Here is a 20,748-nt window from a genome sequence, read left to right on the forward strand (position 1 = left end):
CCCTGTAGACCCTGCTGCCCAAGGCAGTTGCCTCACCTTGCCTTGTGGGTGGACCGGCACTGCAAGCAAGTGGTATAGAGAGGACTGTTTTGTGTTCCTGGTGCCTCCAATGGGCCCTCAGCATCTGTCCCAGAGAATCCTAAAAATCTCCAAAGAATTTGTGGCTCTCCAATTCAGGTGGGGTCTTTTAGTGTGCTCTTAAGACAAACAGGCAATTGAATTCCAGATATGATATTAGGAGGCAGGCTGTTCCTCCATCCTCCTCATGGCCAGGCCCAGGGGATCGATGCAGTGGAGCATAAAGCAGGCTATTGCGATGGTTGCTGGCAGTGCATAACAAAGCTTTTTCATAATCTCTGTTACAGATTAGGGAACGAAACTTGGTCTTTACTCCCCAATTGCCACCATCGCCACACACGCTCTTTTAAGCAGCACAGATCTTTATGCTGCTGCCCACAAGCGATGATTGATTGTTTAACTGCTCTGTGTGCTCTTAAGCCAGGCGAAGATAGAGGGGGAAGCTGTTCCTGTTAATTCTACAGAGCACGCATTGAGTTCCAGTCTTGGCGCAGTTCCCGTCTCCAGCGTATCTGTTGCTTGCACCTGCATCTGTATCCCCTGGTGTGCTATTTTGTCTCCCAGAGGTGTCATTCTGCAGTTCTGGACCTGTTGCTGAGGCAGCATTAGCATTTGGCAGTTGTTTTTCGTCTGGCGATCCTAAATTTTGTTCGTGTGGCTGTGTGTTTCTACGTTAAGCACCAACTTAGGCTGCTTACATGATGCCCTCCTTTGTAAGAAATTGAATGTTAAACCAGCGGATGAGCTGTTGCATGTGTGGAGTACATCCATGTAGCTGCAAACACAGCAAGTCTTTCCTATGTAGGAAATCTGTTGCATTTGGATAAGTCTTGAGGACATTTGCTATTTCAGAGTGGGTTGGGGTTTTTGTTTGTTTGTTTGTTTTACTAGGTTCACCTCAAGTACTGTGAGTAAACTGGTCCAGTTTACTGATTCATCACTTGCATCAAATTCATAATTAGGCCCAATATTTATTTATTTGTGTAAAATGCTTAAATACAGTTTACAGGATGGAAACGTACCACAATGCAGCAATAAAAGCAACCGTAGACAATAAAATCATCCAGAAACACAAACATTCAATATCAAATGACATTCGGTAACAAAATCCAACTAAAACCAATCGTGGCTCAATTGGTCTTCCTGGGGAAGGCCAAGAACATCAGGTGTCCCTTCAGAGTAGGTCTACTGGCCACCAGGTGTCACGGCATTGCAAAGGCATTGGGACCACGGTTTGACTGACTTCAATGGGAGAAAGTGGAAAGATGTCTCCCTCTGGTATCAGGATCCCAGCAATTGGAGAAAGAGCTGTTGCAATCTGCTAGCTGCAATGGACCTGGTGTGTAGTCCTTGTATGGGATTGCAGGCACATAATGTGGCCATAACTGAACAGGCTTTTAAGTATGAATTGCATTTCCTATCCAGTATGGGAGCTGTAGCCCTTATTTCTTTATTTGTAAGAATACTTTTATACTGCAATTTCATACACACAGAGAGAGAGCTTTTTATTTTTTAAAAAATGAGGTACTATTACCCATCTTGATTAAAGTGGTATGGGTTCTGCAACAAAATGGCTACTGCAAGCAGCAGGGGGAAAACATGTGATGGTACTCCACACTGTGTGTGTGTGTGTGTGTGTGTGATCACAAAAAAGCATACATATTCTCCCTGCCCCCCGGCAATCCTCTCTCTCTGTATATAAATATAGATATGTGTGAATTGTTGCCCCTTTGAAATTTGACCTGTGCTCAAGGGAAGCCTAGTAAAAAAACAAACCCACCCAACCGTTCTCCGAAATGTATCTGCAGCTACACAGATGTGCTCCCTACATCTGATGGCCAACACACAGGTTCACATGCTTGAGGCATTGCTGTCACCCACCACCCATTGTAGCTGGTCCCTCCCTTCCCTAGCTGCCGCTACAGGGACTTCTGCAGAACTATCCTGCCCTGAGGGACACAGAAAGAAGCAGTCACAGTTTCTTCTAAACAAAGAAGTTTCTTTTTCATTTTATTGTAATTCCCCCCCCCAAAAAAAAGAGGTGTTTATTGCTGCAATAAGCTTATGTAAACCGCTTTTTTATGTCGACCTGAGAAGCGGCATATAAATACCTCAAATAAATGAATAAACGCACACTCACAACCCCATGTGAAAACAACCAGAATTGCAGATCACCATCTAGCCGTGAAAAAGAGGCTTGTCCGCATAAGCCCTGGCAGTGTAAAGTTTTCAACAAACACCTAAAATTTAATATTAAAAGATGCCTAGTAAATCTCTATTGGAAGAGTGTTCCATAAGACTGGGTCAACGATACTGGCATTGGCGGAGGAAGCCGCTTGGTCGCCCAGGGCGGCGAACCCGGTGGCACCTGGAGGCGTGGTTTGCATCATGACGCATAGGTCATAATGCTGCGCATGCGCGCTGCGGACAGGCTGCGGGGCGGCCTCGCTCCGTGGCTTGCTCGCAGGCTGCCAAGCAGGTTTGTGAGCGGGCTGCGGGGCAAGGCTGCCTCGTTCCGCAACTTGCTTGGGGTTTTACCAGGTGGCGGGGCTCAGCTTGGGTGTTGCGGAGCATGCCAAGTGTTGCCTCCCCCAGGGTGAAACCCGGGGCGCCCCACCCCCACCGCCCCCACCTTCCTGCGCCACTGGATACTGGAGGCTCTATTTCACGTTCATATCAGTGAGCCTCACCAACACAGGGCAGAGGGGATGGGCACAGCCAGAGGTGCTCCTGCAAATGATCTCAGGGAGGGTTCAGGTGGTCGCTGAGGCCCAAGCTTATGCAACCCTTAAGCATTAGCTTTTGTCCCAAGCAATTCTGAGCTCATATAGTGCACTTATAGAACGGCTGCTAAAAAGAACTGTTAAGAATTTCACCTTCCATTGTTCTTTTAAAGTTTTTCCGTCCTTAACATTACAAAGGTAGGTTTTAAAGTGTGAGCGATGCCTGGTTCAGTTGCGCCAGAGGGATGCTGAGTAGGATTCCTCCCATCTGCTGCCTCTCACTTCCTGCTCCTTCCCAGGTCTAGCAGAAGCCGAACGTTGACCTGACAGATGCATGTCCCTGTTCAAAGCAGCGGTGTGCCCTAGAAACCACCGAGAATGAAGACATCACTCTTCCTGTCTCAGGGAGATTTATACGCGGCTGCTTCTGCTCCCTGACTCCATCCACACTGATTTTGCTTCTCTCGGCCTTTCGCTGCCTGGTATCTTATTGCCTGCCTGTTTTCAGCTTTCCGCAGCTTCCTCTTTAGCAGTGAGCTCCTTGGCCGTAGTGTGAGGTGTTCTGCTTGCAAGAGGGAGCTGGACCAGGAAGCGCCAGTCTGGGTTGTTGTCAGCATTGCTCTTCCCTTCATTGTGATTTATTCATTGTTATATTTATAGACAAAGGCGCCATCTTCTCCAGATGATTGAGGGAGCCCAACGCGACGTCTTGACATCACGCGTGTGATGTCACAGGACATCCTGATGTCAAGTGCGTGATGTCATGAGCAGCCAGAGGGTGGAGCCGAATCCCTCTGGACATTTTGTGTGTGTGCACAGCCCTCGAAGTCCCCCCTTCCTGGGGACCCAACTAGGCCCTGGCCTGCCTCCCTCCCTCCCTGCATGCAGCTCTTGTGTGGGGCTTTCTCGGCTGGTGGCTATTGGGTAAAGTGATGGGGAGTTGCCAAAGCAACTCCTTGCCAAGGGCGCAAGGAGCCCTAGATATGCCTCTGTTCAGATCAGCTCTCTCCATAGTATCTTGTGATTACATATAATCATTTTTTCATGTCTTTCTTAATTAAGACTTTGAGTATTTTTCTTGGTCATTAAATGTTTCCCAGCATCCTCTTTCATCCATCTACAAAACAATGAAAGATGAAGCACAATTGCCACACCTAGCCAATTTTCTTTTAATGCATGCAGTGTTTCATGCATTCCGCCACTCTATTCTTTCAGCGTTCCAGATTGAACAGGCATCACATAACAGTACTGTACCGGAAAGCAATTAGTTAGTTCTGTACAGTAAACGTTAGGCACAAGCCTTTCCAATTGAGCTGGACCACAGGCTCAAAAGAAAAAAAGGAATCTTTAAAATGATACAGTTTTATAAAATTGTTATTTTCTCCACCATGCCTGCTAGTTAGAAAGGTTGTAGCACTGCCTTCAGGATAAGAGGCAGCGTTGGAAAGCCCAAGTGAATAGAGATCTACACAAGTAGTCTTTTCCGTGCAAGCATTCATGCCTGATGCAGGGCTGCTGGGCAGATCCAGAGGCAGGTTCTGCCCCCCCCCTATTCTAAATGCAGTTCTTCCTGCAGTGTATGTGGCAGCCTGAGTATATTTAGGCTTTTTTCTTTATTCAAGTGACAATTGCATAATTCAGAATCTGAGGCCCATTTCTTTAATGGAGCCTCTTTTGCAAGCAGGCAACTTACATGGGGGTTACGTTTTGGGAGGTCACACCTAAAGCCAAAATTGTGTATAGTGAAAACACATTGGGTTCAATAGGGGGTGGGATTACAAAAGTATTTTCCCCAAATTTCCGCCCCCTTTTTATTTATTTATTTATTTAGCCAAGTACGTAAAGCTGAAAGCACAAGTTAAATGCCCGTGAATTGCGGGATTGCTGTAGCAAACATAGGAAAACTTTTTTTTTCTGTTGAAAGCTGCTATTATGTTAGCTTATTAACAAGTCTGCCCCCCCTTTTTTCTTGACATTGGCTGCAATTCTACCCTCATCTACACAGAAGCAAATGATACTGAATTCAGTGGGTTTTACTCCTAGGCAAGTGGGATTGGGATTGCAGTCAGATTCAAACTTCTGGTTCTCTCTATGCAGAATTAATTGCATGTCTTGAATCACTAGATTCTACAAGTGGTACAGTCAAAATGCACCCACTCCATCAGCTGCTATCCAGTTTTATTGATGCCTCCTTTAGCTGTCCTTCCTGGCTTTTCTGCATTTTGCTAACTGATTATAGCCTTTTATGAGGTTAACTAGATTATCATCTCACCTCTGTAACACAAAACCATAGAACACAACAAGGCTTCCTTTATTTCACCTAAAGGCATTTCACTTGAAGTTGTTTATTTTTATTTTTAATGATTTTATCCCACTCTTCCTTGAAGGAGCTTAGGCAAATATACATGGCTGTCCTTCCAGTAGGTTAGGCAGAAATACTGATTTGCCCAAAAGATACCCCAGCTGAGCTTTAAAGCCAAGCTAAAATATTCATGTAAGATTTGAACATGGTTCTAGTCTAAGGGCAGAGCCATACTGTGGGTATTTGAAAAGCTCTGAGGGAGGTTATTTGAAGATTTGGAGTTAGGTGTCACCAGTATAGTGGGAGTGGACAGCTCTGTTTCTTTTTTATATCAAATCCAGGTGAGGTGATAGATATGTTGCAAAAGGTGGCTGAAATCAGTAATGGGCTCAATGGGGTGCCAGTAAACTGGGTCATCCTATTGGCTGGTGATACAGTTGGTCAAAGACTTGGGAAACAGCTTGTTCTAGGCTGGGTTACACTGCCCCCAAAGCAGCCTTCATCAACCCTCCAGCGCTTTTGGACCACAGCTCCCATTTGCTCTGACCAGCACAGCTGTCGATGGCAGATGTAGTCCAAGACAGCTGGAAGGTGCCAAGTTGGCCAAGGCTGCCCTAAAGAATCAAACTTGGTACTATTAGTTCCAGCCCTGCGGACGCCCACGTGTCATTCGTAGCATAAAGCACCTCTAGACAATGTTGATTGCTTTATAGCTGTGACTCATATTCTGTTAGCATTCGGGTTTGACTACAGTAATGCACTATATGAGGAAGTGCTCGTGAAAGTTTAGTAACTTTGATTGGTCCCAAATACAGCTGCTACTGTGCAGATTGGTAGAAATGGGAGGCTGTATGTCTAGTCTCATATTAACATTGCCAATCTTTTAAAGCTTGGGATGGTAAACCTGGTGACCTCCAGATGTTGTTGGACTCCAGCTCCCAACATCTCCAGCCAGAATGGCCAAGGGTCCAGGATAACGGGAGCTGTGGCCCTCTGGGTATTGCTGGACTGCAGGTTCCCCACCCCTGGATGGGTTTTTTAAAAATAATAATAATAATGGAAACCCACCTTTACTTTGTAGGTAAAGTAGTGGCAACCAGAGACGGGGCCTTCTCTGTGGTGGTGCCTCAGCAGTGTCTTCTTTATACATTATTCTGATTCTTACACTGATTGTTTTCAGGTAGCATGTAAACATCTTGTTATACCGGAGGTCCAAGTGCTCAACTCTGCTGCTGTTTTTAATCTGCAGGAAACTGTGCATTTCTGTTTAGTCCTGTCTGTTATAATATATGTGTGTGCAATATAGTTTTTTTCTATTAATGCACAATGCCTCAAAGGCTACAGTTGGATGGTGGGATGTCTATATTTTAAATAACGAAACTGCTTTTCTCTCTCTCTCTCTCTCTCTTTGGTCCAGGTTGGCTCAGTCTCTGTTGGCCCTCTTTGTGTCATCACTTGCGATCTCTGTGGTTTTTGCCATCATCCCAGTCTGCCACAATGTGGTGGTGCTTGCAGTGGTCATGGCCGTGGCTGGCCTGGCCATGGGCTGCATCGACACCCTCTCCAATATGCAGCTGGTGAAGATTTATCAGAAGGACTCTGCTGTCTTCCTGCAGGTTAGACAAGTAACAGGGGGCGGTTGGTCCCCCTTTTTAACTCTCTCTAGATGCTTGGAGCCCTTGTTAGGGACCCACACAGCTTGGCTGGCCTGGTATCCTTGCCCCCTCCCACCAAGGAAGGGGTTGGCCATCTCCTCTGATTTGCCACACTGAATGTGACCATTAGTGAGGAACTCCTGCCAGCGCTGCCATTTTTTAGCAGGAGAGGAGGATGAGGGGTACGTTTCTGTTTTGCTGAACACCAGAGGCGCTTGGAAAAACTGGCCAGTCTTGCTGCTTTCTTGGGTGGCTCTGGAATCAATGCAGCCAGAAGAGAAGCCCCTACTCTGTCTTTAAACTTGGCAGAAAGGTAGGACTCTTCCTATTTCAGGACTAGTAGCAGGAACAATCTGCAGTCACCAATGGCAGGTGCATTTGTGGACCTTTGATCTTTCCTTGTGTCCCAAATCCTTGTTCCTCTTTGTCCACACACACTCAGTGGCAGAGCTTCATGCTCCGGCACCGGGGGCGGGAAGCAGGCATGGGTGGGGCTGGCGTGCGTTCTGGGGGCGGGGCACGCTGCCCACAGGGGTGTGGCACGCGTTCTGGGGGTGGGGCGCGCCGAGATGAAACCCTATCGGGATCCCGCTGCCCGGGGCACCCTGCCCCCTACGCCCCGCCCTTCGTACGCCAGTGCACACACTGTATTTTGTAAGGTTGGATGCTATCCCTATTTTACAGCTAGAATCGTTGAGTCGCATCAGGACAGAACCTCTCCTGTTTCAGCTTAACATTTAATTGTGAAACTGGAAACACTTAGTTTCCAGGCATCACTTTCCAAAAGAAGGTACAATATAGCATCAGAATCTAACACACGGAGTGTTCCTTAGTTGCTTGGATTGTTCCTTAGTTGCTGGGCTGCCTCCATGTTCTGCCCATCTTTCACATAGACAGTGAAGTTCACCAGCGCATATGTCTTTTGAGAACACAGGGACTGAATGCCCTCTGTAAGCACATCCAGTTACCTCACACATGCACACACGTCCTGTGCACTGAAGATGGTGGTGTAGCCACACTTGAATCACCATTGTCTTCCTGAAGTTATTTGCACCATTAATAATCTCACTCTAAATAAGCAGGTTCGGATATAACTACTCAATTCTGTTTTGGAAGAGTTCATGCTAACAATGAATATCTGCACAGAAGCTGGTCTGTGCATAGGTATTGCCAATTTTGTGTGTCTTGGGGCATCTCTGCACAGCCTATGTCCCCATCCAGGGGCTTTGACATGGACTCGAAGTGGAAGGAGCAGCGCTTTTTTTTCTTAAAAAAATGTTTAGGAGTACTCTCATTTTCCTACTCGTATTGAAATACTGTCCCTCAATGAGGTCAGACTTAGATTCACAAAATGTTTAGGGGTATGCGTCCCCCCCCCCGCGTCCCCCGGCATGGGAAGAAGTAACCCTGTGGTGTAAAGCTAGCTCCCTTCACACTCACCCAATACTATTGCAGCAGTCTTAATTGTGCTAGCTGAAGTCCTAGTTCATTCTGTTTGCAGCACATCATATGTCTGCACCTGATACACACACAATACGCCAGTCACTGGTATCACAGCAGCAAGAGTACTTCAGTTGCTGAGGATCACATATAAAATCCTTTGCAAGACCTAATGAAATAACACGTTCTAACCCACAAAGGATTTGTGTGCCATGAAAAGTTGCATGTTGGGAGGTTTTTTTTGGAGATAATGCACCAGTAGTGATGGGAGAAGGCTTGTCCCAGGAAGGATGCTAGAGCAGAACCTTCTGAGTTGAGGGTTCTTACTTGAGGGCTCTCACTGTTAAGGGTTCTAACGTGCTGTCAGAGGTGTTGTGTGTGCCTTGTTGCTGGACATAATAAGGGTATTTTCTCATTCCTTTCTGTAGGCCCTTCATTTCTTTGTGGGCTTTGGTGCCCTGCTGAGCCCTCTGATAGCCGACCCTTTTCTCTCGGACACCAACTGCATCCTGACAAACAGCACGGCCACAGGCAGCAGCAACCTCCCTCACATCCGGAAGTCGCTTGTCCCTCATCATCTTGGAAACTTGTCACACTACGACCTGCCAACAAAAGGGCTGGTGGTGACGCGGGTGTCTTACGCCTTTTGGATTATGGCTTTGATCAATGTAAGTAGTGACACCCTCCTCCTGGCTGATCGTTCCAGCCCAGCGCTTAAAGTGGTTTGACCAGCAGGGCTGGGGGGGGGGGGAGGAATGTGTCTCTTGGCTAGCTTCTTCAGAGGAGCCCGCATAAGGCGGTGTGTCAGGGAAAGTAACTTGATTCCACTTTGCACATCTAAAACCGTTTTTGGTTTTATGTTGGCACCAAATCAGCTCTTCTGACTTCCTGCCGTCATTGTTCTATCATTAAAGTGAAGTAGTATTGAAAGAAATAGTAACTGCAACAGAATGTGGCAGTGTGGGGTGCTGCTGTCCAGGATTTCAGCCACTCTGTTCCGTCATTCCTCGTTGTTTCCATTATCCTTTCACACATCTACCCACACCACCCCATGCAGCCAGTCATCATTCCCTGGTCTTTGAGCTTGTTCAGTTCTCATTGGGCCAATTTTGGGAGTCCACCCCAGGTTTATTTCTTTAAAAAAAAATTACTGTATATACTTCTGCAAATCTTTGGGCTTTAATATTTTATATTTTTTGTATTATCAATTTAAAACCACTTTGATACCACCTTTCATTCAAAAATATCAAGGTGGTTTGCAGCCATCTGAAATACAAGCTTATTAAGATCAATTCTTTTAAAACCACAAACACAATATAGTCAATACCTGGCTAATATCCACCTGTTACCAAGCAACACACAGCTACGTTGCCCCCATTAGCATTTCTGACTTCATTTCAGTGGCTAATGGAGGTCCAAAGAGCAAAGAACTGATCAACCACTTTTGAGTGGCAGCACAGGCAGTGATAACCTTGGCCTGGAAAACACTAGAAGGAATTTATTTAGACAGGTGGCACAGGCAGGCGTGGCAAATCACCTTCCTGGGAAAGTTGACCCTTGTTATGAAGGTCTCTAGAACAAAATAAGCATGACAAACCTATGGCACGATTTTAATGTGTACGCATACCATAGGATAAGGTTACCAGATTTTTTTCAATGAATCCAGGGACACTTTAAATAAATAAATACTACACGTTCAGGACGTTGATGCTGCAGCGATGGCGGTGGCAGAGGGGCGGCTGCCACCTTGACCTCAACCGCCACATTTCCCCTTCCTCCGAGGCTTCTATCTCCTTTCTCCATGAGCCTGGCCAGCCCCTGAGTTGTTGGTTGTTCAGTGGTGGTGGTGGTGGGGAAGCGGTGCACGGTGGGTCAGGCATGGAAGGCAGAGAAGGAGGGCTGAGAGCAGGGGCGGCAAGGCCATCGGAGCAGCCCCAAGCCCATTCCTACTTGCGTGCAAGCAGGAGGGGGCTGGCATCCCTCAGCTGGGAAGGGAGAGATCCCTACCCTGCTCCTGCTTGCACAAAAGAAGGAGTTGGGAGGCTGCTCCAATAGGCAGCATGAAGCCTCCCTTCACATCTTAGCTGCTGGGGTCAGTGAAGGTGGAGGCAGCCCGGAAGCTGCATCTTAGAGCCCCTGCACCACCATCATATGGGGCTTTCCGAGCAGCTCCTGAAGCCAGCCAGAGCCAACTGCTCCAGGCTGCTGAGACTGCCGCTGCTGCGTTTCCCGGGGACATTAGATGAAATCCGGGGACATTCACAAGTTTCCTTCTCCAGGCAAATTTGGTACTGCAGGCAGAGCCACCCCAAACATTTAAGCACACCCAATGCAAGTTAAAAACATGTGATTTCCCCCAAAGAATCTGGGGAATTAAGAGTTTTCCCCCTCACAGAGCTACAGATCCTAGTTGTTGTCGTTCAGTCGTGTCCGACTCTTCGTGACCCCATGGACCAGAGCACGCCAGGCACACCTATCCTTCACTGCCTCTCGTAGTTTGGCCAAACTCATGTTAGTAGCTTCAAGAACACTGTCCAACCATCTCATCCTCTGTCGTCCCCTTCTCCTTGTGCCCTCCATCTTTCCCAACATCAGGGTCTTTTCCAGGGAGTCTTCTCTTCTCATGAGGTGGCCAAAGTACTGGAGCCTCAACTTCAGGTCCTAGTACCCTAGTACAGATCCTAGTACCCTAAACCAATTATGGTTCCCAGGATCTTTTGGGGCAAGTCATGTGCTTTACATGTATGTTAGGTATACTTTAAATGTATGGTGTGGATCTGCATCATTGAGGCTCAGCAAATGTGCTTAGTGAAGCCTGGCTAATCAGGGTGGTAGGAACACCTCCATCTTGAACACTGTCTTGTATGGTACAGCCTCCACTGTGAGCATTATGCATGGTACAGCTGTCACACATGTCTCTTGGTTTCCAAGATGATAATACTCACTATGTTTGGTTCATGATGAGAGGTAGGAAAGACTTGGGAGACAAATGGGAATATTTAAGGAAATTGAAATGCTTTTTTGATGCATCTCTGTTATTAAGGTTCTTGCTGGCTTTTGAGTGTCAAGTTCAAGCAGAGGCTCTCTCTTCTCTCTATCCCTCTCTCTATCTCTTCTCCCTCTCTCTCGCTCTCTTCTCTCTAGCCTCATTCCCTGTGCTTTGCAGTTAGTTATGAACTAAACCAGTTATTCGAGCTCTGTGAGAAGCAGGGCGAGATTCAGAAATATTCCTGCCACGTTACTGAGAAAATATAGGTGTAAACTAAGCAAACAGGACAAGAGTTCACATTTAGCGAAAGGCTTTGTTTTCTCTACATCATTGATTTGTCCTCACCTTGCTAGGTTCTCCTTGCCAGCTCTGGCACTGAACCTAACCTGGCTGGCCAGCTAAACTGCCTGGATGGGAGACAGTTTGGGAAACAATATATGCCACACTGGGCTTCTTGGATGAACAGAAGGATGCAAAAATGGCATGCCAGAGTTTTAAACTAACTGTGGCTTTTCAGGATAGAGTAAGGTCCTGGTGCTCACTGCCCAAATTGTCCCCTCCTCCTTTTGTCACACTGGGAAGGGAAAAACTACAAGAACGAGCTAAGAATAAGCCACGGTTTGTTCTTGGCTTGTCCCTGTTGTTTTTTTTGAGAAGAACAAGCAAGGAATACTGGTTTGCATGCAATGGTTTTTTCCCAGCACAGCAAAGGAAGGGTGGGCATGCTTGCTGGTAAGATGCAGATTAATTGTGCCTTATGCTTATGTGTGTCCCTGGGTTATTGCACACTTCCCATTTCCTTCACTGCTGAGAAGATCCAGGGACAGGGCTGCCTGGTTTGGATGAAAGAGCACCTGAAGACACGGGGTGTCTTTGCCTCTATAGTTTTACCTAGAGCAAAAATTACAAACAGCAGGTGCTCCTATGAGGCAGCTGATCTGCTGGCCCACATCGCATCTTCAGGGTGAGACTCCCTAAATAAAAAATGGGGTACCCATGGCCTTCCAGCTGTTGCCAAACTACAGCTCCCATCATCTCTAGCCATTGTCCATAGCAACAGGGGCTGGTGGGACTTTTGAGTCCAACAGTGTCTGGAGGGCCGACATGGGGAACCCAGCTTTAGTGAACTTGTAGTTCATTTTCTTCTCCATGCGTGCGCACACACACACCCAGTTTCTCTTGCAAACTGCTGTCTGTTCATGTGCAGACACACTTCTGCCCTTTTATCTCAGCCAGGATGGGAGCAGATGAAGTCTCTTTCTCCATGACCTGGTAGGTATCTCATTCAACCCAGATTTCTGACCGTCTTTTGACCATTCACTTGCAGGAGCTAACTGTTCTGGGCTGAGAGCCAGCAATCTCTGGCTAGTAGCCATAACAATATTGCATTATTAGGTAATTAGTGTCAGTCCCCGTCCCCCCACTGAATACATCAGAAATGTATTCTGAGTACATTTTGGAGGTATTCTAAAGCAGCATTTCAGTACCAAAGTACGACTGAACTTCAGCAGCCAAAGTTATTTTTTTCTGGGTAGCATCTGCATAAGTTCTGTTGCTAAAGGGACAGTTGGTTACATTTATTTCCTCCTGATATCATAAGCCTCATCTTTTTAAAGATATCCCATACAATATGCTTGCATAATTTTTTAACACTTCACAGCCTCTGCAAGGATTTCTAGCCCTTGGGTGGGCGTTGAAACTTCTATTTTCTGCCTCGCCTGTGAAATATTAGAACCACCTGCTTGTATGCCAGATCTGGTGTAGTCAAGCTAAACATATGGAGCTGGTTGGATAAGGAGGACATGAATGTTCTCTGCCTAAAGAGGAGGCTGGTGAAAAGCTCGAGCCTGAGATTCTGCAAAATGCAACAGAAGCACTATAACCAGATTCAGTAAAAAGTGCAAAATCTCTGGTCACAGAGGAAAGAGCAGGTGAAAAATGGGCACCAGCGGACAACAAATTACATGGAATTTATTAAAATGATGTGAATTATGTAGCTTCTCTTTAGTAGTGGATCACAGGGCAGTTTACAATATATAAAACATAAAAAATACGTAAGATAGTAACAAACAAAAGCAGTTTAGAAGGCCAATTAGCTGATGGCCTGATTGTAGAGGAACGTTTTTGCCTGACACCTAAAGATATGTAACGAAGGTGCCAGGTGAGCCTGCCTGGGGACAGCACTCCCCAAGCAGGAAGCCACCACAGAAACGGCCTGTTCTCATATTGCCGCTCTTTGTGGAGGAGGCACATGAAGAAGAGCCTCCGATGATGATTGCAAGGTCCAGTTAGGCTCAAGACACAGGAACTACTGAATGCCATTGCTCAGGGAAGACAATATTGCACTGGATAGCTTATGCATCTAGCAGAGCCTTTGCACAGCAGCTTTTGAGACAGAGCAGTTGTATCTGACAAGTGGGAACTTAAAATTTCAGCAATGGTACTCTTAAAGGTCCACAGTCATTCTTAAATTGCCTGAGTGCTGGTTTGGGGCAAGGTTTGTGTGTAAGTTTATGAACTCTCTCCCTTGCTTATAGGAACGAGCAGTTGCAGCACTCTTAAAACAGGTCTTGGCTAAAGGGAGAACCTCCCGCCCCATGAACTCAGAGACCTTGCCATAGTTGGCACCTGTGCATGGAAACACTTGTCAGCTCTGCTGAAAATGGTTACGTTTTTCTTCCTGTTGCACCAACCTGTTGAGTAATAGAACCTGGAGGTGAATGCAGCAGGTGACAGCAAAAAGAGCAACTAGGCTCCTCTCAATGTGTTGCGTCAACAAGCAAGTCCTCCTCTGTGCAATTCAAGGCAAGCCTTTGGGGGCCTTTCTAAAAATGGACCCTTGTCCCAAAGGCTTCTGTTTGTTGAAGCAATGGATATGGCCATATGTTGGTAATGAAGTAATGAAGAAAACAAGGGACTTTTAAAAACTGGGGTGATAATCCATAGAAATCTCTGTGTTTGGGGAACTCAAAAGCTTATACAGTCACACTTTGGTTGTTGAACGCCCTGGGACTCAGACTTTTTTGCTCCTGAATGCCACAAACCTGGAAGTGATTGTTCCGGTTTGTGAACATTCTTTTGGAACCCGAAGGTCCGATGGGGCTTCCACAGCTTCTGATTGGCTGCAGAAGCTTCCTGCATCCAATCAGAAGCCGTGATTTGGTTGTCGAACGTTTTGGAAGTCGAACGGACTTCTGGAATGGATTCCGTTCAACTTCCAAGGTACGACTGTATCTATATCTATAACCTCACTTCTTACGGGGATATACTATATCTGGGCTATTTTCCTGGAGGCCAAACACACTAATAAACTGGGTGCATTGTGCTGAAAAATATGCCCACATATTGGTAAAGGTACCTTGAAATGGGATCATGCCTTTTTTTAGAATTGGGGCAGAGGGCAGGAGGTACAAAATGAGGGTAGTGTTTTTAAAAGTTTGGTGTGTGATTTACTCCTAGCGGCAGATGTGCAACCAACCCTTGATGTTCAGAAGAGCAATGTCACCCAAGTGTGAAACTGCTAGTTTTGTTAGAGAGGCAAAGACCTACTTACTTAAATACTTTCCAGTAGCACCTTAGAGACCAACTAGGTTTGTTATTGGTATGAGCTTTCGTGTGCATGCACACTTCTTCAGATACACGAAAGCTCATACCAATAGCAAACTTAGTTGGTCTCCAAGGTGTTACTGGAAGGAATTTTTTTATTTTGTTTTGACTGCGGCAGACCAACACGGCTACCTACCTGTTACTTAAATACTGTTATACTTTTCAGATCAGATCAAATTAGTTATTTGGACCATATGTCAGCAATAACAATAAATACTTGTTATACGGCATACAGAATGTGAATTAATAATTAAGCCGACCCACTGCATCCACAGGATAGGAAAACCTCTTAGATGAGCATTCTGTGCCGCAAAGACATAAGATAGGTAGAGCCACCTTTTCTGTGACCTTTTCCATCAATGCACAGGCTGGGTTTTGCTTCGCATTGTGGGTAGAGCATTTAGCCATGAAATGATTTTGCTGTTTGTTTAGGCTGGTGAGGCCTGTGCCAAGGCCTCGCATTAAACAGTGTACCAGGAGGTCTAGTATATCACCCCAAAGCAAGCATGCCGAGTTGTGAGATCCTGTAATAAAATGCCTTGGCCCTGCCTGTGTGTATCTTGGCAGATGAACCCAGCTGTGGAAGCCAAACAAGCTCATCAGCACCATTCAACCCCCCCCCCCCCGTTTTCTTTTCTTAAAGGTGAAAAACACAAGCAGATATTGAAAGGGGGTTGTTGTGCCTGTGAAACACTTGGATGGACTTGGAAGAGTATAGTATTCAGTTGTCCATCCGTCTGAGATTGTGCCACAATAAATCTGTTAAGTCTTTAAGGGGCCACAATATTATTTTATTTTCCTTTTTTTAAAAAATAAAAGAAAGAAAGAAAGAAAGAAAGAGGAAGAGATGTCTGCATGGAAGCTTCACTCCCTCCAAGTGGAGGCCTAGCTCCCTTGCCCCAGATGTTTTGAGTGGGGGTTGTGCTTATTCAGGAGGGGAGAGGAAAGCACTCTGCCCATGCTCAGTAACATTTGTTGCTTATTCTTAACATTTGGATGCCTTCATACCAAGTGTGTGCTCAACTTCTCAAGCTGCATTTTTGTACTTGGAACTCTGCAAAAAAAAAAAATGCATTTGCAAAACATGAGCCTTCCACCTGTGTGTTTCCAATTTGGTTGATATGTGGATTGTTTCTCCTCACCTGCAACATGGCTGCCCCAGCACCACTATTGCATATCTAGGAGGCAGAATGCCACCTGTACATTATTCCTAGAGTTCAGGATAGAAATTGGCTGAAGCCCTGTGCTCCTTATCCTGCCACGTGGCATGACAGTTCAAATGCTGGACTAGATGTAAAGGACCCCATGGCGGTTAAGTCCAGTCAAAGGCAACTATGGGGTTGCGGCGCTCATCTCGCTTCAGGCCGAGGGAGCCGGTGTTTGTCCACGGAAAGCTTTCCGAGTCATGTGACCAGCATGACTAAACTGCTTCTGGTGCACGGAGGACCGTGACAAGTGCTAGAGCACACAGAAACGCTGTTTACCTTCCCGCCGTAGCGGTACCTATTTATCTCCTTGCACTTTGGCGTGCTTTCGAACTGCTAGGTTGGCAGGAGCATGGACAGAGCAAAGGGAGCTCTCCCCATCACAAGGATTCGAACTGCCGACCTTTTGATCAACGAACCCAAGAGGCTCAGTGGTTTAGACCACAGTGCCACCCACATCCCAGATGACACCCAAATTCAATTCTTCATTTGTTAATGAGGCTTGGGGGGGGCAGGGAGATCTTGAGCCTATCAGCCAAAACTACCAAGCAGGTCTGTTGGAGGCTAAATTGAGAGAGGAGAGCACAATGTACAGTGTTCTTGGAGGCAGGGTAGGATGGAAATGAAATAAATACATAAATCACAGCCCTCTGCATTATAAAATTGCTTTGGGCATAGTTTTCTGGAAAAGCAGAACCAAACAACAACTCCCCTTGACTAAATATTGATTTCTCAATAAATACATGATAAGTACCCACACTCTTCTGAGAGAAGCTGTCTGTGCAGGTATGGAGGCTTTAGATCTCATTTGTTCTCATAGCTCTACCAGCAATATCCCCAAATTTCTCTTTAAGTTTTAATTCCTGGAAAAGGAGGATATATGGCAACCCTAGAATGCATTCTGGAGCTTTGTTGATACTTCTGAAGTTCTGGTACAGTAAGCCCGCAACCTACACACATTGAGCATGTGCATTCAGTTTTATGTGTGTGTCAGAAAGAATTTTAAAAGGGTTGGGGTTCCAGGGAAAATGACGTTGGCAATCAGAGCTGCCATTGCACCCGATCAGTTTTGACTCTACACAATTTTGACTTTAGGCGCGATCCACAGAATGTAACCCCTGTGTAAGTTGCAGGCTTACTGTAACTGCAGATCAGGATCAAAGTTCTGAGTAGGGTTTTCAGCGTCCTGACTATTGGCCAATACTGGGAACTTTCCAGGGGTGTGTGCAGAAACTTTCACCCCAAGGAATTCTGGCAGTTGCAGCTTCAGGGCTCAGAATGTTGCTTGCACAGGCAAAAGTTGTGCCAGGTGCCACCTGCGAAATGAACCATGCAGATCTTGCAGACAGTAGTGTTGAATGTTCCATTGGGGTCACTTTTCCCCCCTAAGAGCAGCATCCGATATTTCAGAATAGGCAATATGGCTCACACTCCCAGTAATGTTTGCTTGGCAGAAAAGGAGCTTGGGCAGACAACAGGTTAGCAGACATTGGAGGTGCATCTCAAGCTACTGAATGCTACCTTTAAAAATTATCATTTCATCTTTACTGCAGCAGCACTTAAACCAAAAGCCCAGAAGCAGGAGGTGGTTATGCATGGTTGTGTGTGTGTGTGTGTGTGTGTGTGAGAGAGAGAGAGAGAGAGAGAGAGAGAGAGAGAGAGAGAGAGAGATCTGTAGATTCTAATATCTGAAGGCTGTACTACATGTGTTCTCTCGCTCTCTAATTTGGTTTTGTTTATTTTTAGAGGAGCTAGCAGCAGAAAAGCTATGGCAAAGATTTCTAATTACCATTTTCTTGCTTTTGAACTGGACTAACATGCTGACCCAGTTAAGCAAATCACGGCAATTCCGGGATAATCTGCCAACCTTTGCTCACAAAGGTGACACTCTAGATGAGATTCCTCTTTACATATTTAATTGTCTGTGTTCATTAAAATCCAAGCCTTCCATTTGTCTTGAGTACGGTATTCCATTCTTGGGAGCCTGAGATTGATTTCTTCATTTTATTCTGGAGCATTGTGACAACTTGTGTGCAATTCAGAGACCAAATCTTATTTATATCCACAGGGATCCCACAAGAAGATTAATAGGGATATTTTGTATGCTACTTTAATGTTTGATAGTGCTTTTCCCCAGCTGGAACTCTCTTTTGCAGCATTTGCAAACAAGGTCACTATTGCCATTTCACAGAGGGCAAAGTAAAGGCTGAGACAGTAGGGGAAATACAGGATACTGGCCTTATACTTGTCTAGCCTGCTGTTCTCCCAAAGGGCAGTGTGAGGTCTGTTTATTTTGCTCTGATTTTCGTGGCCATTAACGCAAACTGCTCCTGACCTCCGGAAGGATTCTAACTATTAGGGGAAAACGTTTTTCTTCCATGGGACCGAACTGGCTGTTCTTGTTCCTATTGTTCTGTGAACAATGGAGGGCTCTTAAATGAATTCAGCTGAGGAGGGGGAACCTAGAGGGGAGCAAATGCTCCATACATTGAAAGAATACCTTGAGCCAACAAAAACCAGGAAATGTGCACTTGCAGCTCCAGCTCATTCACAGAGGAGAGCAAAAACAATATATGTGAAACCAGCTGTAATTGACCAACGACCCAGCTTCTGCCATCAGTCTGGTGGGGAGAGGAGGAAAAGACGGCTTCATTTATTCCTTTTCCAACCCCACACATGAAAGCATACACCCCAGCAGATGTTAAGTAAAAGTAATGTGAAAGCACTGTGCCATTTCAGAGGAGTTTTAAATTCATACGTTCTGTTTTGGTACCGCAGAGGAACAGCAGAGGGCGCTGCTTCTGTGTACCTGAACACAGAATTACACAGCTGTCTCTACAGTAAAGCAGAACTGAATTGTCCCGTGTGAAAGCTTTGTTTTTGTTGTTCAGTCGTTCAGTCGTGTCCCACTCTTCGTATGGCAACGCCTGTTCAGATTTGTGGGGAGAGAGGGGAGGAGACACCGTGGCTTGTAAGCACCCTCCTTTCTAAATGTGTAGCTTCTCAAGGCAGTTTGGGTTGGACACAAACGCTGTGGACATCTATGCTGCTTGCCTACCATCTGCTGGCAGAGCAAGAAATGGCACTGCGTTCTGGACGTCAATATATCAACTGAAAACGGGTGTATTCTTTATAACTCACAGGGAAAGTTAGGTTTTTAAAAAGGGAATGAGCCATTTAGTGGTGGTGAGCTGTGGGAGGAGGTCTTTCCAGATGTCTGAAATGTTATGTTCTAGGTTAAGTTTTTTGCCGATTGGCTTGCTGGGAGTTCCAGTATACCAGGGCAGGGCTGAGGAACCTTTTTCTTTTCTCTCTCTCTCTCTCTCTCTCGGGGTGTTATTGTTACAATACTGTTGATTTTAAAGATTTATAGCCCACATTTCATCAATTCAGCTACAAGCAATGTTGCTGGACTCGCAGCTCCAGTGTGAAACAGAGTACCAGACTTGGACCTGGGAGGCCTGGGTTCAAATCCCTGCACAGCCATGAAACTCACTGGATAGCCTTGGGCCAGTCACTGCCTCTCAGCCTCACCTACCTCACAGGATCGTTGTGAGGATAAAATGGGGAAAGGAGAGCCATGTACATCACCTTGAGCTCCTTGGAGGGAAAAAGTGATATCTAAATGCAACAGATAAATAACTCCAATCATTCCTGACCATTGGCCATGCCAGCTGGGGCTGGCGGGAGCTCAGTGGCATTGGGAGGTGCAAAGGTTTACAAGCTGTAGCTTTTAAGATGTGCCCTGTATAAATAAAAAAATCTGAGCCAACAGCAGCCCCCTCCAGTGGCGAAGGGCAGGTATCAACCCTAGGGGTTGAAAATGGTTATAAGACACACATTGTGCGCCCGGCTGACTTTTATTTTTTGCCTGTTGTTCTGCAGCTCCCAGTCCCTTTTGCGGTCTTCCTGCTGCTCTACAAGGAGAGGCTGGTGCCTTGGTGTCAAAGCAGCAGCCCCCCGCTGCTGCCTGCGGATGAGCTGGCACTGGAAACGCGGATAGCCGACCGGGATGACTCTTCCACATCCTCGCCAAGAACTCAGCCAGAAATAGGTAAGAACTGCCAATCTGGGCTGTGCATGCAGAGCCCATTACCATGGTACCAGAGCCCTCTTCTCTCCACAGGTTGTAGCGAGAGGGTGTGTTGTTTTGCTGCATGAAAGGGATGAAGCAAAGCACAGAGTGAAATATTCTGCATTAATCTTCCAAGGTTTTTCCTTGCCTGTGGCTACTGCCTCTGACAGAGACAGGGTCCTTCTGGCCAGAAACTTCAAGAGGGGAAAGGGCTGTCAAGTTCAGGTCCTGCTGATGAGCTTCCCATGGGCATCTGGGTGGCCACTGAGACAGTGGCGTAGCAAACCCTGCTGGCACCTGGGGCGGAACATTTTAAGAGAGCGCCCAAAGTTGTTGAGCTTTTCTAAGGACACTGGCAAAAGCTGTCGAGCTTTTTAGGGAGAACATCGCCAAAACTTGCTCAGCTGGCTTTTTGGGGGACGGACACTGGCTCCGCAGCCCCCCCATGGCACCTTGCCACCCCCACCACCTGGTGCGAAGGCTGAGCAGCATCAACAAGGTCCCCGCTGCCCCTCGGGTCTCTTCGGGGCTTCCTCCACCCTCACTGAGGTCCTCTTCAGGCTCTGTCTCCCCATGAGCCACAAGGACTTTTCAGCTCTTTCCTGCCATTTCTGGGTTTGAATTGAATCATTTAATTTTTTCCTGGCGCCGCATGTATACGCGGTTGCGCGCAAG

At 46.3% G+C, this 20,748-nt stretch overlaps 2 protein-coding genes across 3 annotated transcripts in view; one reads left to right on the forward strand and one right to left on the reverse strand.

Annotated features, from left to right (window-relative positions):
* LOC117048687 (ETS domain-containing protein Elk-4-like) overlaps window positions 1-20,748 on the reverse strand; it is a 140,382-nt gene that overhangs the window by 86,943 nt on the left and 32,691 nt on the right. Inside the window, exon 6 of one of the 2 annotated variants that reach the window (XM_033152835.1) lies at window positions 20,120-20,151. The exons of the other annotated variant lie outside the window; for it this stretch is intronic. The gene's annotated coding sequence lies outside the window, so the exon portion shown is untranslated. Of the gene's footprint in view, window positions 1-20,119; window positions 20,152-20,748 lie in introns of those variants that run through there. 2 annotated transcript variants of the gene reach the window in all.
* Window positions 1-20,748, forward strand: part of LOC117048685 (major facilitator superfamily domain-containing protein 4A-like) — a 42,637-nt gene that overhangs the window by 10,607 nt on the left and 11,282 nt on the right. Inside the window, exons 2-4 of the mRNA XM_033152829.1 lie at window positions 6,521-6,719; window positions 8,627-8,866; window positions 19,884-20,052. Of these exons, the coding sequence (XP_033008720.1) occupies window positions 6,521-6,719; window positions 8,627-8,866; window positions 19,884-20,052 (608 nt within the window). The remainder of the gene's footprint in view (window positions 1-6,520; window positions 6,720-8,626; window positions 8,867-19,883; window positions 20,053-20,748) is intronic.

This window comes from Lacerta agilis, chromosome 6, assembly GCF_009819535.1.
Source record: "Lacerta agilis isolate rLacAgi1 chromosome 6, rLacAgi1.pri, whole genome shotgun sequence".
In the NCBI taxonomy this organism is placed as follows: domain Eukaryota; kingdom Metazoa; phylum Chordata; class Lepidosauria; order Squamata; family Lacertidae; genus Lacerta; species Lacerta agilis.